Genomic DNA, 17,494 nt, shown 5'->3' on the forward strand with positions numbered 1-17,494 from the left:
TTCTTGAATATACTAATATTTTTGAACAGTCTGTGATTAAATATTTCAAAATTTGAATTATTTTAAATCCGCAGTCATTGCATAATCTGTTTATATTCACTGGATTTTGTCACGTGGACATATGAACCACAAAAAAACATATAATTAAGGGAGATCACTATGCGATTTTATGGTTTAAAAAAAATTCAAACTGAATTGTCATATGCGATCGATTAATATTTTAAAAAATAAATCAAAAATATTAGAACATATATTCAAATTGATTAAAAAATAATGAAAATATAATGTCTTTCAAATATAAAATATAGCCCAAATCTTAAAAAAAAAAAATGTGGTAAAACAATAATCATGATTCCAACTCCAAGTTAATAAATTCAAATATGTTTGGGTATAGCAATTGGTTTGGCCGCTATTAAGAAAGAAATATTGAATTAACTCCATAATTTGTTTTGCACCATTGTAATTCGGCTTGGAGCACCCTCGCCGGTTCCAGCACTAGCTCCAGCTATCAAAACTCAAACCCTCGATTTCCTTAAATGCAAAGTAGCTCCACTCGAATTTTTTCCTGATAAATAATAATAATGTCGGGAGATGGCGAAGATTTCGTGTTCTACGGGACGCCGATTGAGCGCGAAGAGGAAATCAGCAGTCGTAGGAAAAAAGCTGTTGCGGAGGCATCTGGACAGCTGAGAACTCTGCCCCCTTGGAAACAAGAGGTGAGTGTGTTGAATAAATTATTTTTTAATCATCAGAATATCATTCAATTGAATCCAGCTTTTTGGGCTTGGGCTCCTCCCTAACGCCTAACAGAGCGAGTTGTTACTATTGCATTGACGAGAAATTGGTTTGAATTATGGATTAGGATCCTCCTCGGAATGAAATCAATATGTTTTTTTTTTAATAATTGAATGATTCATGAACCCACTAGAATTGCATCTGTTTCTGTGGTGAAAGTTTGATGGCCGTAGTTTTGAGATTTTTAATCATTTACTGAGTAAACTTGTATGTTGATCTCCACACACACTGTTTTCTTGGGGTAGGTTGACTAAATCACTAATACTAATAATTTAATCTCACGATTGGAAGTCTGGTTGGCACATCTTCAGGTTACAGATGAAGAAGGGAGGAGAAGGTTTCATGGAGCATTTACGGGTGGCTATTCTGCTGGTTACTATAATACCGTTGGCTCCAAAGAAGGTGAATACTGTCATACTCTTTCTTGGATGAATTTGTTACCTCCTAGTTCATATGAAACGTGACACTTGTTGTATCAATTGACCGTTGGTCAAACTCACAGGATGGGCTCCAAAAGCATTTACATCATCCCGGAAAAATAGGGCAGAAATCAATCAACAGAGCATTTATAACTTCCTTGACGAGGATGAGAAAGCTGTATGCTCTATCTGTTCTTTTACTTTTTTTTTAAGCATTTGTACTTGAACGTTATTACTGTTTACTTCAATTGCATCATCCTAATGTAGAGTTTTTTCTATTAGCAGCTGAACTAGGAAGTCATATAGGACTTTTTGTGTATTTTGCTATAGGGCGCTGCGCACTTTAAGAAGGAAGGACACAATACTTTCCATATAGTGTTCACGGACATATAACCGAAAGAAAAGAGAGGACGATAGAAACAGATAAGAGAGAGGATGAAAGCAATGCAAGCAAAATAGGGTGTAAAGATAAATTGATGGATAGTTTAGGAACTAAAGGAGATGAATATGAAGTGATTGTGTGTGAAGAAGGAATGAGATGTTTGCATATATACCTCCGAAAAGAAGGGATGCAGTGTGGTTTGTACTTTGTCAATACTTTCTATTTTGTGTAATGTTATTTGATTTACTGTTTCAGGACTTGGAGGGCCGTTCCTTGGGGACATCAATGCAATTTGATACATTTGGATTTACAGCTGCTGAGCTTGCACGTAAACAAGCTGAGAAGGAACAAGAACAGAGGTTTCTAACCTTTTATTTTAAGTGTTTCTTTGCCCACATGAAATCATTTTTGTATTTATTAAACTAGTTGTTTATCATATAGGACTTTTCAGTCTCATCTTATGTTAAGATCTTTTGTTCAACTCATTGCAGACCCTCAACTATTCCTGGACCTATTCCTGATGATCTAATCATTCCGGCGACAGAATCTATAGGTTTGTTATCAGATGCTAAGTGACAATGATTAAGTTTGCTGCATGTTTTGATTTCATGTGCCTGAATTTTACTCCTGTCAATCAGGTGTCAAATTACTCTTAAGGATGGGATGGCGGCATGGTCGATCCATAAAGAATTCTAGCCAAAGTTCGCAGTCTGGTATGCTTTTGCGGCTCATTTTTTATTATTTTCCATCTACAACTGAAAACATGCAAATTTATGCATTTTCAATGCCTTTAATGGCATCTAAGAGTCTTTGGAGATCTAAAATTTGCTTTCATTCTGATAATGAGGAGTAAGCTTGTTTTGATTTTTCACTGTTGGTGGCTGCATAAAGATGGTCGTGCCTGATTGGAGCTCATAGAATAACACTTAATTTAATGTTCTTTTTTTCCCTCGTATTCTTCTCCTCTTTATTCTCGGAAATTGAGTTTTTTTTGTTGGCTGTCATGCCTGAAAAATTAACTCAACTTTGTGAATCTTGGGGATACATACTTTTTTTTTGATCGAAAACTAAGATTTTACTATAATAATAATTAAGATTACAAAGCTAGTGGATGAGCGATCCACAAGACACCACAACAATAAGTAAACTACAATCTCTTTAGTAATAAATAAAGCTCCAATCCCTAACTAGGTCCGATATGAGCAAATGCTGAAACTGTGGTATGTTAATCGTCCAACTCGCTACTCTGAATTTGATCTTCTCCCATAATTCCTCCCATGAGTCCTCTCTGTCAGTGAAAATTCTATTGTTGCGCTACATCCAGGTCGACCAAAAAATACAATGAACAACGATCCTAAGGCCCTTCCCCTTGAGAAATCCCGGCTACATTATGCAAAGATTTAGATGACATAAATTACTTCAATTGGTCCTCCATATATGACTTCCCATTTATGGTATAGCTCAGGTTCCAAATCCCCATGAAATTTGTAACAGTGGCCTTTTCCTTAGCATGGAATCCTATGTATTCTTTTTCCCCATAAATGATGGAGAATTAAGTAAGGTTAAAAATTGTTTCCAAAATTAATAGCATATCGAAGAAATGGCAGATCCATATTCAACTGGACTTGCAGTTAGTTTACTGGTATTCATTGATCCCTTGCTGTTTATTTAAACCAGTGTTCTAAATGGCGGTCGAGGCGGCCGCCTACCACACCGTCCCGTCTTTGTCTAAGGCGGTCTCTATAGGCGGTCCGAAGCTATTTGGCCAGTGAGGCAGGCGAGCAGGCAGCCGAAGCGGTAAATGAATTGAAAATCCTAGTCAACTGTCAAAGTCAAATAATTTTAAAAATCAGTCAAAGCCAATCAATTTAAAAAACCCTAGATATAATAAAAACATTTTTCACTTCTTTTTGTATTTACTTTTGATTTCAAGTGTCTTCCACCATCAGCCACCACCTGTCTCAAACTGCCTCCAGCCGCCGCCCCCATCAGCCACCACCAGTGTTCTAAATGGCGGTCGAGGCGGCCGCCTAGGCGGCCCTCGACCGCACCGCCTATGCATGAGGCGGGTGTCGAGGCGGGTCGAGGGGGGTTGAGGGGTGTCGAGGCGGCGAGTAGGCGGGTCGAGTCGGGTCGAGGCGGCGAACAGGCGGTCGAGGCGGGCGAGCTAGCAGTCAACAATTTTAAAAACTAAGGCAAAGTCAACTAATTTTAAATATTAGGACTATTTAAAGGTCTTACTTGGAGAATGGTAGTGGAGGCCTCGGGAGCGGATGAAGTGCTACATCCAAGGAGGAGTGCAAGGAACATCCCCATTAGAGAACTTAATGAATATTTAGAAACATCGGAGGAGGAGAATGAAGAAAATGTTGATTGAGTCCGGTGATGAAAGGATCATGGATATAGTAGATGGTGCATATGTAGACGATTTGGAAGATTAGTTATGTTTAGTCTACTACTTGTTCTAATGATGGATAATTGTTTGAAACTTTGAAAATTTAAACTTAGTTTTTTGGTAAAAAAAAGATATATTACTTCGTTAGCATAATAACATTAATATAATGATGAATCGTTATTAATTGCACATCATAGATGATATTATATTTTGTACTTAAACATTATTTAATTGCACATTTTACATAAAAATGATAATATTGCATGATTATCTATAAAAAATTACTTAAAAAAATCCAACCGTCTAGGCACCGCCTAGGCGGCCGAGGCGGTAGGCGGTCACCGACCGCCCCGCCACCGCCATTTACAACCTTGGCCACCACCTTAATTATCTTGTTAGTTTGCATTTATTTATTTATTTGTACTTTGTCTAGATTGTATTATATTGTATGAGGTTTTTTATGAATAAATGTTATTTAATTACATATATTACATAAAAAATGATGATTATTTGTAAGTACATTACATGATTGTATATAATTATCTATAAAAAAATTGATAAAAAATATTCAACCGTCTAAGCGATGCCTAAGTTGCTGAGTTTACAACTTTGATTCCCATAACACCCTTTCCGATGCCAACCTCTAAGGGGAAGAATGATATTGAGAGACAAATACGACACAAGACCGAGCAGAATAGATATAAAGAGTCCATTAGATATCAAGTTTTCTGATTTTCGTGAAAGCCCTAAATTTAAGTCATTCTCTAAAAAGAGTCATATAACATGCAACTTAACAAAAAAGTCGACGTTTTCTCTTAATAATTTGATTGTTTGAGGGGTATAGCCACAAGAACTTTGATGAGGTATGCTTTTTCACTGAGATAGATAGCTAATTTATTTGTAAAATGTTTTCTGCCATTGTCGGTAAAAAGAATGCGAATGGTGGTTTGAAATAGATTGGTTATGGGTGTATGGAAAATTTTTTTCCCAGAGAATTAAATTTTTCTTTCAACATGAATATTGGTATATCCAACAAATTCTAAGTGACCATCAATGAAAATAATAAACCATTTTTCTCAATTACCCCTGGACACTTTCTATCCAAATTGTCCCTTAATGTTGATGTAAAAAAGATGGAAGGGTTTGTTTCAAAATAATAAAAGGCTGAAAGGGTTTTGATGGCCTATACAAATTTGTTAAATATACATATTTGTTTGGTTGGTCCCAATGGCAAATACATTGTTTGTCCTAGAAAGAAGAAGCATCTTTATTGATGAACAAATCGGGATGAAATCTTTCAAGTAATTTGACATGATGGGCTAGGAACTTGACAAGTAATTGAGTCTATGAAATAGAGTTCAACGGCGATGGAGAGTCATCGGGAAAGTACAGAACATTGTTTTCCTTAGCAGGGCCAATCATCCTCCAAGGAGTTTGGTCTGGCAATTCAATGTGAGAAAGAAAAAATGTCCTGGAGTTATTCAAATCCCGTGTTGATTGACTACCAGAAAGCAATTATACTGGAATTTGAAAAATCGATTGTATTGATACTTGAAAGATATGACAAATGGGGTTGTTATCAAAACAATTTCTTGAAGATTAATGTCTCCTTCACCCTTTACATCAATGTTGTAAATGGCGGTAGGCGGTGGTAGGGAGGCGGTGATAGCCTACCGCCTCGACACTGCTTAGGCGATTGATTTTTTTAATTCTTTATGTAATATATGTAATTAAATGAGGTTTATGCATAAATAAGTTTTATACAATACAGTAAAGAAAAAAAATTAAAATAAAAATTTATTAGAAATATACAAGAGATAACCTAGTGGGCTGGTGGAGGTGGCGACGGCGGCAGGCGGCTCATGGCGGCGGCAGGCGGTTCTAGTCAGAAGGAGGCGGGGGTTGTGGGTGAGTGGGCTGGTGGGACTATTATGTTTTGGAAGAGAAAGTGTACAAGTGTATTAATAATTAGTTTTTTTTTTAAATTTTGTTGGTTTTGACCACCTGGCCCGCCCACTTCATCTTGTACCTCCTAAGGCAAAGGCGACGTGGTCGACGACCGCCATATAGAACATTGCTCTACATAGAACATAGTACCATCCACGAGTGAGATCCTTGTTATACTGCTACAGCCTTCAAAATTGGAAAACAGTTCTTGATCTCTTCATCTTATAAGTTTTCCTGTATCTATTTCAATGACATCGTTTGTTCTCCAACTAATGAAACTTTAAAGTGCTTCTTTGTTAAAATGATGCACTTACTGTAGCAATATTGTCTGATGGAATGGGAAATTTAATCAAAAAATTAGCTGCTTCAAAAGTTCCATTTGTATGGGATAAACACAGCATTGATTTTTTCATTATCGGTCATGGTAGCCTTTTTTTGGTGAATTTTGGGCTTCCACTAAGGTAGTTTTCCACTTAGGACTCAACATCTCACATGTATGACTAGAAATTGAACAAAATTTCTGTTAGACATCTGTTAAAGTAGCATTAATCTTGTGTATCATTTTTTTGAAGATGCTCGCAGAGAAGCCAGAAAAGCATTTCTGGCATTTTCTTCAGAGAATGAGGGATTAAAGCTTTCAGGTCAGGTGGATGAAGATGATAGTGGAAGTGTCCCTGATATGCCAGTGGTCAAAGATGATCAGTTCTCTAGCACACCGGTCAGCTTGAGTCCATTGTTTTAAAAAATATCAACCAGATTGAGTTTATGTTTTATCCTATCTAAAAAAGTTTGATTTCTTTTTTCCTGGTACTGAATTCTAGTACACTATTTTTTTAGGAGAAAGTAGTTGCAGATTTCAAAGGAAAAAGAGGGTTTTAGTGCATCAACTTTTATGAACGTCAGGATTGGGAATACATAAAAAATATCGACCATTGCATACTGATTTAGCTTGCTTTTTAAAATTAATATTTTGATTTTTCGGTTTACTCTATTCTATTCTATCTAAAGACAAATTGGCTTGTGAAAAGATCGTGATTCTGTTTCTTGGCGTAAATGTAGTTGGGGAAACCTATTTCCCATGAAGAAATTTCTGAAAAGATAATTGAAGAAGCAACCAATACGATGGGACAAATGAAGTCATTTTTGTGCTGAGATGCATATGGAATTGCAGTCTAGATTTCTTTCGATATTTATGCATGACATGCGAAAGCTTGATATCACTAGAGTCTGCCCCATTTATAAGAGTGAAGTTTTCTAGTTTGCGGAATCAATTTTGTTTCCTTGAAGCATGTGGCCATGGAAGAAGTTGTAGGAGCTACACCATCACTTTTTAGATATGCACCAAATAGAACTATGTACTGTAGCTCACAACCCAAAGTTTTGGGTTCTTGCTCGGTTCTATAAGTTGCTTTATACATTCTAGTATCTTCCCTTCCTCACAACTATAATTTTGTCGACATGCTCTGTTGTTGACAGAGTCCACCAAAGACTACTTTTCCCTGAGACGAGTCTCTTTTAGATTTCAAGGATAGACAAGAGAACCTTCACAAAACAGGGAAGAAAATAGAAATAAGAAGTGAAATCGGAAAAAAGTTGAAAGAAGGGATTAAGATGATTTTGCAGGTGTTATTCTCCAGTTATTATATAGAGATAGGAAGAGCTAATGGAATATCAGTGTAGGTTCACGTTTGCATTATAGCATGTGATAAAGTTTGCACCGAGTGTTAGGTGGTTGGACAATACTTCAGACTCAACATTGGTCATCATTATTCAGATTTGGGCAAATGTATATACTGTTTGGGCTGTCGTTCTTTTTTTTTTTGGGTCGGGTGTTTGTGGACAAAAGTATATCAAATTTATTCATTACAATTCTTGTCTGTGCTTACATGCTCTGGCACTGCCCGCTCTTGGTCGACATTAAACTTATGATCTTGCAAATTCAATTTCAACATTTGATTCTGTACTTTGTGGTTTCTAGTGGAAATCTCCTTATTTTCCACTGGTGGAAGATGATGGGGATAACTGGTTCATGTTGGGGATACTTTGAGAGAGATAAGTGCTTAGTAAGCATGAATGGTGGTGACTTTTCGCTTCGTGATTCAAGTAGAATAGGTGGATGTATTTAGTCAATGTTTCAATGTTGCAACTGCTGCCTCAAATATGTTAACTAGGAGTTTCTTTTTTCAGGTGTATGTTATAAACCCCAAGCAGGATATGTATGGCTTAGGCTATGACCCATTCAAGCAAGCTCCTGAGTTCAGAGGTATGTTGATGCTAAAATAATATTTTTCTCAACATACATTTTTGTGTTCCCCCTGGAGGGTAATTTTTTTTTCCATTTTGGTTTAGAAAAGAAAAGGCTACGGAATTCTGGTAAATTTGAGATGGACCAACAGAGACCTCTTTCCATGAAACGTAAGCTCTTTCACTGGAAATATATTGTCGCTCTCCAGCACCGAGTTTTTAAAATTCTGTTGTATAGGCACCCTCTAAAGATTTGCTTCAATGAATCACCAGGTAAAGCTGCTCCTGGTTTTGGCATTGGTGCTCTCGAAGATTTGGATGCAGAAGACGAGGATATATATGATTCAGGTTAGTGGTTGTTTCTAGTTGTTCTTTATATCCAACTAGAATGGGCAGATTACCTACTGAATTCGGGCTATGGGCAGACTATTGGTTATGAATCTCTACGAACCCACTACAACTCATAGGGGTAATCAAGCTGTTTGTGTTCTGGAGTATTGTCTAATTCCTGATATGTAATGTAGGCAAACATCGATATTTATTTTTTAATTTCAATATCTTCTTTCTCATTAAAATCCCATACAAGTTTGCGGTTTTTTCAAAACTTTGTGCTTTCTCCATTTAAGGGCTATCACTTATCCATGCATCTATTCTGTTGAACAGTTTATGATTTTGAAGATACCTATGTGCAAGAAATAGAAGAGCCTTCAAGAAGCCTTAATGTGGATAATTTGAAGATTGTAGATACAAAGAAACTGAAAATTTTAGATAAGAAGGAAACTGACGTTCTTCCTGGTTTTAAGGTTGCATCAGAGTCTGACGGCCAACCAGAGAGGTATTTTTAATGAGAACTTATTATACTGAACTCATAGATTTTTAGATCTTGTGAGGAACTCGATCGAGGGTGTTAAATAAGAATCTCCATTTACGTCAAGTCGTCAACAGTTGCTCTTATGCTAATGATCATCACACTTTTATTGAGCATGACAAGGTGAATGTTAAATTGTAATGTAAAATCAGATAGATTCTACCATAACAAGTTGGACCAACTCGAGTTTTGCAATCATTTGTGAAGCTGTTGGTTATTTTTTTCTCATTATACCGCTTTGCAATCTTGGAATAAATGCACATAAACAGCTCATCAGTTGGAAATTTGCAGTAGATTTCTGGACAATGTATAAAATCCCCATAACTTACTGACTCATTTTTTCTAAAATCATTTAAGACATAACTTACTGACTCATTTTTTCTAAAATCTTTTAAGACATCCTTTCCAAGTACAAGATGTTCAAAGGTTTAAAGAGGAAAACATACATTCGTGCTGGCCCAAAGGATTTTTCTCAGAGCTGCAGCAACACTGAAAAACAATGATCTGCTATTAACTTTTTGTGTGGTTAGGAATGAACCTATGTAAGTGTAGAAAAATAGGGGAACGAGAGAATGAAGGAAGAATAATTCCTTTATTTTCCCTATATTGAGTATCACAAATTGATACAACTTAAATAGGCAATATACATAAAATCATATCCCACTAAATCTGTAAAATATATTCTATCTTATCAAACTTATTCTAAAAAATCAACTCAGAGATGGCTTCATCCAGCTGTGACAGGGGCTTGACTGCAAAGTTAACATCTTCTTGTCTTTAAAGAACCTGATAATAAACTCTCATTATTGATTCTAATTCAAAAGGATGGGAAATGTATCAATGTCATACTTCCTACTTTATCAAGATTTCTGTAACATCTTAGACTAAACGAAGATGGAGTTTTTTCAGAGTTACCATGATTTTACTATATTCAGTGTACTGAGATACAATTTCATGATACGTGCTTCATTCTTATACAAAATCTACCAAGGATTTGACACACAAAACATCAATGATAAGCCAACATAATTTTCACGTTGCTCTTTCTGAGGACACTTGTCATCGACATTTGGACAAACTGTTGATTTATGCAATCTGGGATGCAAGTTTAATCAGTTTCCAACCTATTTGAAAAAAAACCATCCACCATCGTATACCATTCATCCCTCATCCATTCTGCCCTCCTATATTTTCCCTTGTACTGTCGTCGTCAAAAATTCATTATCATATTTGTTTTGTGCCATGCATAGTTTGAGTTTTATCATGGAAAGAATTATCTTTTCAATATATATATATATGTACACACACACACACTGATAAGAAACAATATTATATTAAATAATTAAAAGCTATTGGTTACAAAAAGCCAACAAGTACACCACACAGTAAAAAAAGGAAAAACAAAAGATCTGATCATATTAGCAACATATACAATTCCAATCTCTTAATAAATCTAAGGTCGGAAAATTCTTAAACTCTATATGTTTCTTAAACTAGCCAGATGCTTGAATCTTAATCTTGTCCCAACAATCTTCAAACGACTATTCTAGAGTGTCAAAATTCCTTCTATTCCGCTACAGCCAAATTGACCAACAAATATAATGAACTACCATTGTCCAAAAAATTCTACCCCTCCTGCCAAGTTGACGTTCAAGATCTGCACCAAAAAGTTCGTGCAAAGATCTTTGAACTGTCCATACCAAACCCATCTCCTTCAAAGCTCCGAACCAAAGACAGCTCGTGAAAGGACAATGAATAAGTATGTGGTCTTGAGTCACCACCTCTTTCCGACATACTGGACACCAATTTGGACAAAGAGCACAAGTAGGCCACCTCTTTTGCATCATCTCACAAGTTGGCAGCTTACCTAGTACCACAATCCACGAGAATACTTGAACCTTTGGTAGGAACGGTGCTTTCCAAATAACACGAAAGAGAGAAAAGAAAGGAAAGCTGTTGATCGGAAATGACTCATAGAAAGATTTAATTGAAAACAACCCTGAAGGATCCCCGTCCCAAACCTTAGTATCTTCACCCCTTCAACTAACCTGACACTCTCTAAAGGCCTAGCAAAGAGCTCAACTCATTCACTTCCTCATCCCTCAAGTCCTTAAAAAATGCAAATCGCAGGATATAAAAGAAGAAAAAGAAGAATCATCCAACTGATGAGAAATTGGTTTATTGTGAACCGATGAAATCTGAAAAGAAGGATAAAGATCCTTAAAAGACAAATTCCCCTACCACCAATCCTCCCAAAATCTGATAGTGTTACCCCATTTAACCACTGCCTTCCTTAACCGGTGAAAAGCCGGATAAGTTCTAGAATTAAACTTCCATGGGCTTCTAAATATAACATTCGCTTATTTGCGCCTTAAGTGAACTTAATGGAAAAAACAATTTTTTTTTTTTTGTTTTAAAATATCTAACATGTGAGAAATCGCCCACCGAAAGTTTGATTTCTCCTCTATTTACTAAAAAATAGAGTAGAAGGAACCCTAATATATTGTTGCCTCTTCCCCACGTCGCGTATGCGCAAGATTGCCTTTGCCCTCACATTTTAATATCCGATACTTGGAATACGAAAACGATGATGGTTTTAATATTTGATATCTCATATTTCATATTTTTAAAATAAATTGATTTTATTTTTATCTTTTTAGAATATTTTATTTATTGTGCATTACTTCCGTCTAGCGTGCACTTTGCCTTGCGCTTTAACTCCAGGACACCTGAGCGCTTTAATGCTCCTTATGCTTTTGACAACTATGTTTCTTGCTAAACCCGTATCCCAACCATTTTTTTAACCCGTATTTGCTCACTATAACCTTCTTCCATAACGGTGCATCCTTGACAGAACACTTCCACCACCATTTCCCCAAAAGAGGTCTTATTCCTCAAAAACAACTCTTTTAATCGCATCATGTGAAAAAGGTATCTCCAATTCTAATCCAGGCTCACCATCAATAGGGTACTAGTCCACTCATTCTATCCCAACCCCATACATCATGTTTACTTTATAAATTTCTGAAGAACTCTACTATGATAGGCTCAATCTGCTCACCATCTGAGGTTACTGAACCATCGGCCAGCTCCAATTTATTGATAGATGAACTGGTCCTACGATGATTTAATAGGGAATGAAAAAATTGTGTTATATCCCCTTCCCTCAACCATTTTACTTTCGCCTTTTGATTATCTATCTGGTTCCTTCGACACAACAGCTCTTCTAGTGCACATTTGATTTCCATTCTCTCAATTGCTAACTCATATGACCCATGACCTTCATTCTTTGCTCATCCAACTATCGAATTTTATTATTTTCTAACTCCGCATATCTCATTCCTATGTCCAAAACCTCTTCATTCCATTTTATGATATTAGTTTTTATAACTTTAAGTTTCCTCATAAATTTATGTCTCTCCCAACCCTGAAGATCTAGATTGTTCCACCAAGATGAAAATGATTATTTAAAATTATTATGATTCAACTGCACATTCTCAAATCTAAATGGTGACGGACTCCACTTTGCCTTTGAGGTATCTAAAATAACTGAAAAATAATCTCGAGGTAATTCTGGGTAAGACTTTTTGTCTGTGGAAAAATATCCATAATTTTGGGTAAGACTTTTTGTCAATGGAAAAATGTCCATCCACCCCCCCTAAAAACAAGAATCTGTCTAGCCTACAACAAATAAGTGAAGCCCTCAAATTCGACCAAGTATGCTTTGCATTCAAAAGAGGTGGATCTCGCAGCTCCAATTCTCTAACCAACAAATCAAAACACTTCCTACTGGTTTGCTATTAGTGCTGCGGTACTGTAGAAGAGTCCCAATTGATTTGAAAAAAAATTTGACATGAATACTTTTTGGTATTGAGAACACTATTACTCATCGTGGATGACTGCACTTTTTTGGTTTAGTGTTAGGGGTCACTGTTTGCAGCAATTTATGTTTTAGTATTGATGATGCAATTTATGTTTTAGTATTGATGATGCGTTCCAATTTATGGTTTATGGTCTGTGCACAATATGTTTTTGATGTATGCTATGCAGATTTGAGCCTCCAGAAATTCCAAAGAATTTTCTTCTCCCCCACAAGTTTCCTGCTGCTCTTGGACATGATGACAAGATTGCTAAGATCTCCCCTCCTGAGATTCCTCCTCCACAAGATAACAATCTTAAGGTCTTGATCGAAGGGATGGCAACTTTAGTAGCCCGTTGTGGCAAATTATTTGAGGATCTCTCCAGGGAGAAGAATCAATCGAACCCATTGTTTGCCTTTCTTAGTGGAGGAAATGGCTTTGACTATTATGCTAGGAAGCTGTGGGAACAACACCAGAAGCTTGCTGAGAAATCCAAACTAGGGGAATGGAAAATGTTCAAGGATGCAGAGAAGCTAACGGCCGAAAGGCGAGGGAAAATTCTGGGTGAAAAAGCTCTAGAGAGAAGGTCAAATGATTCAAGTTCTATCGTTGCTTCTGCTGGTTCTGTTAATTTGCAATTTAAACTTTCAGATACATTCACCAAACCTTCATCACTTGTGAGTAGCTGAATGGTTGAACTAATCTGTTTGAACTTTTACACTGAATATTTTTAAAGAATTGTTGATTACTTTTCATGAATGAATTTTTAAACAACATAATATGAATTTATATCTGTTATCAATTAAGCAGCATTGAGTAATTATTTCACGTGTTCGAGTTTCTTTCACAGGATGAAGATCAAAGCAGAAAACCTTTTAGTGATGATCCTGCAAAGCAAATAAGATTTGAACAGTTCCTGAAGGAAAAGTATGAAGGAGGTCTTCGTGCTAAAGATTTTGGTGGATCCAGTAAAATGTCTGAAGCTGTTCGTGCTCGTGAAAAATTAGAATTTGAAACTGCAGCTGAAGCCATGGAGAAAGGAAAGTCTGGAAAAGAAAGCCAGGCAACTAGTCAGTTACTTTCAGATTTGTCTGCCTCTACAGGGCTACAGTTTACTTCTGGTGGAGTGCAGGTATATTTAACACAATGTGCGTTTTGTAATATTTAAATTGTGGGTCCTGGTAGTTATTTTACATGGTTGTCTAGGGTGTAAAAAGCGATAAAACTCATCGAGATGGAGAGTTGATAACCAAATCAATGTATCCAAAGAGGGAAGAGTTTCAATGGAGACCTGCACCAATTCTTTGCAAGCGCTTTGATTTAATTGATCCTTACATGGGAAAGGTAGTGTATGCAAAATCTTTTCTACCCAACGTTTTTGTTATCCTAGAGTCAGTTTTTCCTTTCATAGGTGGTGTGATGTTGAATGATTACTTCTTTTTCTCATTAATAGTTTGGATGTCTGCTCTTTTTTTCTCTCCACCAGCTGTTTTGGACTAGTGTAGCTGTCCTGGTACTGGCCATGTTGTGAGTCCTTCCCCCACTTATCACACCAATGTGTTTGCTTTAATTTGCTGCCAAAGAGTCGTATATTTAGAGGGATAGAATGAATACCTAACCGTCTCGGGTATGAAACATGCCTTAACACGCCATTGGGGGCTTAGACACATGCTTAATTCACTTGGTATATCTGGCACCTCAAATTTCAAAATACTCTTAGAATATCCGAAAATATTGTCATTGCCGAATACATGGCTGTCAACACACAAAAGCGTTATTTTCTGAAAGTTGTTTTACAGCCATAATTTATTAAGTCTAAACAATATTTGTAAAAATGTCTCCAGAGTGTTCGTGGCATTTAACTTGGGGATTACCGACTACCAAACTCTCTTTTGTCTACTGACTGGAATAGAATAGCCAGTTCTCTATTTCTTCTTGCCTACTGATAAAGTATATTAGTGAATAGTATGCTTAATTTATAGACGTGGAATCATATATTAATTTTGAATAGAGATGGAGAGATTAGTTAGGTATTAAAAACATAATCTTTATTAGGAATAAATCCTACATTTTTAAGAGTACAGCTCATTTTAGGGATTTAGAATCTAGTAATAATCAAGAATTATCCTGAATTCAGAATTCTTATCTAAGTTGAACTCGTTTCCTAATTGTCCATGGAAATCAGATTCTGCATGTCCTATGTGAGTCACTTATCAAACTTGTTCATATTGTTCGTCTTATTCTAGAGTGCATATGATCTCGTTGATAAATGCGAATAATTTCTCAAATCTTTATCAGAGGCAGTTGTTTAAGTGAGTGGACTGTGTTCATTATCATATTACTGGACTAATAATAACAAACATAAATCAGATTTGAGATATCTTCTTCTCGATTATTTTTTAATGCTGGAAGATATCTTCTTCTCGATTATTCATCACCATTTTTATAAGGAAACACGTACCTGGCTTGAACAATAGTTTAGTTTTCAGATTCTTTTCCAGTTTCATCCAATTCTGGTGCAAAACTGTGCACAATCTCCTCTTTGACGTTATAGAGCTTTTATCATCTCCAATTTTTTTTTTTTAATTTTTGGTGACCCGCTAAAGTGCGAACATTGATATGTATGAGTTATGACAATTACAGCCACCCCCTGCTCCACGTATGAGGAGCAAAATGGACACACTCATTGTCATACCGGATTTCGTTAAAACGGTGACTGTGGAAGAACATGTTGCCGCAGACCCAGCGTCATCTTTAGTTCCTCAAGATTCCTATGGAACGCGAGACCGAGAAACAATGGAGATGGAAGTTGAGAATGAAGTGGAAGTTGAAAATGTTGAGAGGCCCGTTGATCTATATAAGGTACATTTAGAGCTTCTGTTTAAATTTTTTTGTTAATTGATTTGCAGATGACTCATTTGATTATATTGCTATTGGGGTTGTAATGTCAATGTTCATCCTTTTGTAGGCGATATTTTCTGATGATTCGGATGACGAGGTGGAAAATACCATGGCCAACAAAGTGGAAGACGCGAAAAAGATTACTGAAGCTGCAAGCACATCTCTGAATCATTTAATTGCAGGAGACTTCTTAGAGTCGTTGGGGAAAGAACTAGGCTTAGAGGTTCCTCCTGATTTACCTCAATTAGTGACTAAAGCCAGTACTAGACCTGTTGAGAAGAAAAATGTTAATGCGGTGAACCAGAATGACGATTGGTATTTTCCAACAGCAGAAAAAATAAGTTCAGATTTACCAAATGCCATTAAAAGTTTGGCAGGTACAAATACTGCAGAGAATAAAGATAGAGATGGACGTTTTCCGGGAGATGTGAGTAAAGAAAGTGGACTTGAAGAAAGGACTCCGAGTATTCTGAGATCGCAGCAGACCAGTCGGGGCAGCAGCAGCTTATCAGAAGACGAAAAGAGCAGAAAACACTCGAGAGGTAGTCGAAGGCATAGAAATAGCAGAAGCAGGAGTCCAGATACTGATGCATCTGATACATCTCGTGATTTAGACCGATATCGCTCAAGTTCAAAAAAGAAAAATAAAGGATCAACCCGGGACAATAGTGGCAACCGAAAGCGTTCAAAGGACCACAAACACAGAAGAAATGATTCACCAGGTAGATCTCATCGAAGTTCTAGAAAAGAGCATGATGATCGTAGAAGGAAGAAGCATAAATATAATGAATGAAAAGAGTTTGTTTGGTAAACTTTCAAATCCGTCAAATCCGTCAGGCGAACCTTACAGACAGAAAAACTGCTTCATTCATATGTTGGTGGTACACATTGCCGAATTAGTAGCTAGCTATTCAAACAATGGCTTTTGAGCAGTTGCAGCAATTGAATAGCTTTTACATATAATGTCGAATGCAGAGTGGCATCTGTAGAGCCGTCGTCTACCACGAATCCGTTGGTAGGATCGTTCGTGCCGCGTCCATACCTGACCAGTTGATCAGTATATGTTTGCAGGAAAAAACTTTGGTATCTAAATGTAAAAGATTGACGAATTTCCAGATGTTGAAATGCCAATTATGAGAGTTTATGCAAAATTCATTTTCACAATCGCATTTTATTCTCATGCTCACTTTTATCTCAGAGAACAAATGTCTGTCATCTTTCAAACGATGGTAAAATTATGTCATGTTTAAAATAAATTATATTGCATGTTTATTATACTCTTTACACATTGACAAATACGCATTTCATATCGAGTCATGACTCAGTTTATCACCGTTATCGCTTACCAAAAAATGCTTATTCACCTTCTTAACACGATGTCGATCACAACATGGTTTTTAATTATAATTCTTTTGAACCCAAGTTTGAGAACATATACTTTATTTTCAATTCATATTTGCGAAGAAACTTTCAGAGTTTTTTCTTGTGTTTTACGTTGAGGTAATTAATTTCTAAACACATTGTTTATGACATGTATAATTAAATTGTTTCTTATGTATCCGTTGTTTATAACTGTTTCTGTATTTCAAATAAAACATTTTTATGATTTTGTCCATTTAAAATAATTATAATAGTCGTTATTCATATTTCAACTAATTGCGATTCATTCATTCATTCTAAGGG

The 17,494-nt window shown here is 36.3% G+C and overlaps 1 protein-coding gene across 1 annotated transcript; it reads left to right on the plus strand.

The window, feature by feature from the left end:
- Positions 1 to 441: 441 nt before the first annotated feature.
- Positions 442 to 16,975, plus strand: LOC140827675 (G patch domain-containing protein TGH). The gene is made up of 16 exons (XM_073190449.1): positions 442 to 716; positions 1,107 to 1,197; positions 1,298 to 1,392; positions 1,852 to 1,955; positions 2,088 to 2,149; positions 2,235 to 2,309; positions 6,511 to 6,656; positions 8,126 to 8,201; positions 8,288 to 8,353; positions 8,456 to 8,530; positions 8,846 to 9,017; positions 13,101 to 13,587; positions 13,761 to 14,042; positions 14,117 to 14,254; positions 15,554 to 15,772; positions 15,879 to 16,975. Exons 1-16 carry the CDS (start codon positions 582 to 584, stop codon positions 16,602 to 16,604), a joined length of 2,949 nt encoding a protein of 982 aa, XP_073046550.1. The 5' UTR covers positions 442 to 581; the 3' UTR covers positions 16,605 to 16,975.
- The last annotated feature ends 519 nt before the right edge of the window (positions 16,976 to 17,494 follow it).

This window comes from Primulina eburnea, chromosome 3, assembly GCF_022965805.1.
Source record: "Primulina eburnea isolate SZY01 chromosome 3, ASM2296580v1, whole genome shotgun sequence".
Taxonomy (NCBI): domain Eukaryota; kingdom Viridiplantae; phylum Streptophyta; class Magnoliopsida; order Lamiales; family Gesneriaceae; genus Primulina; species Primulina eburnea.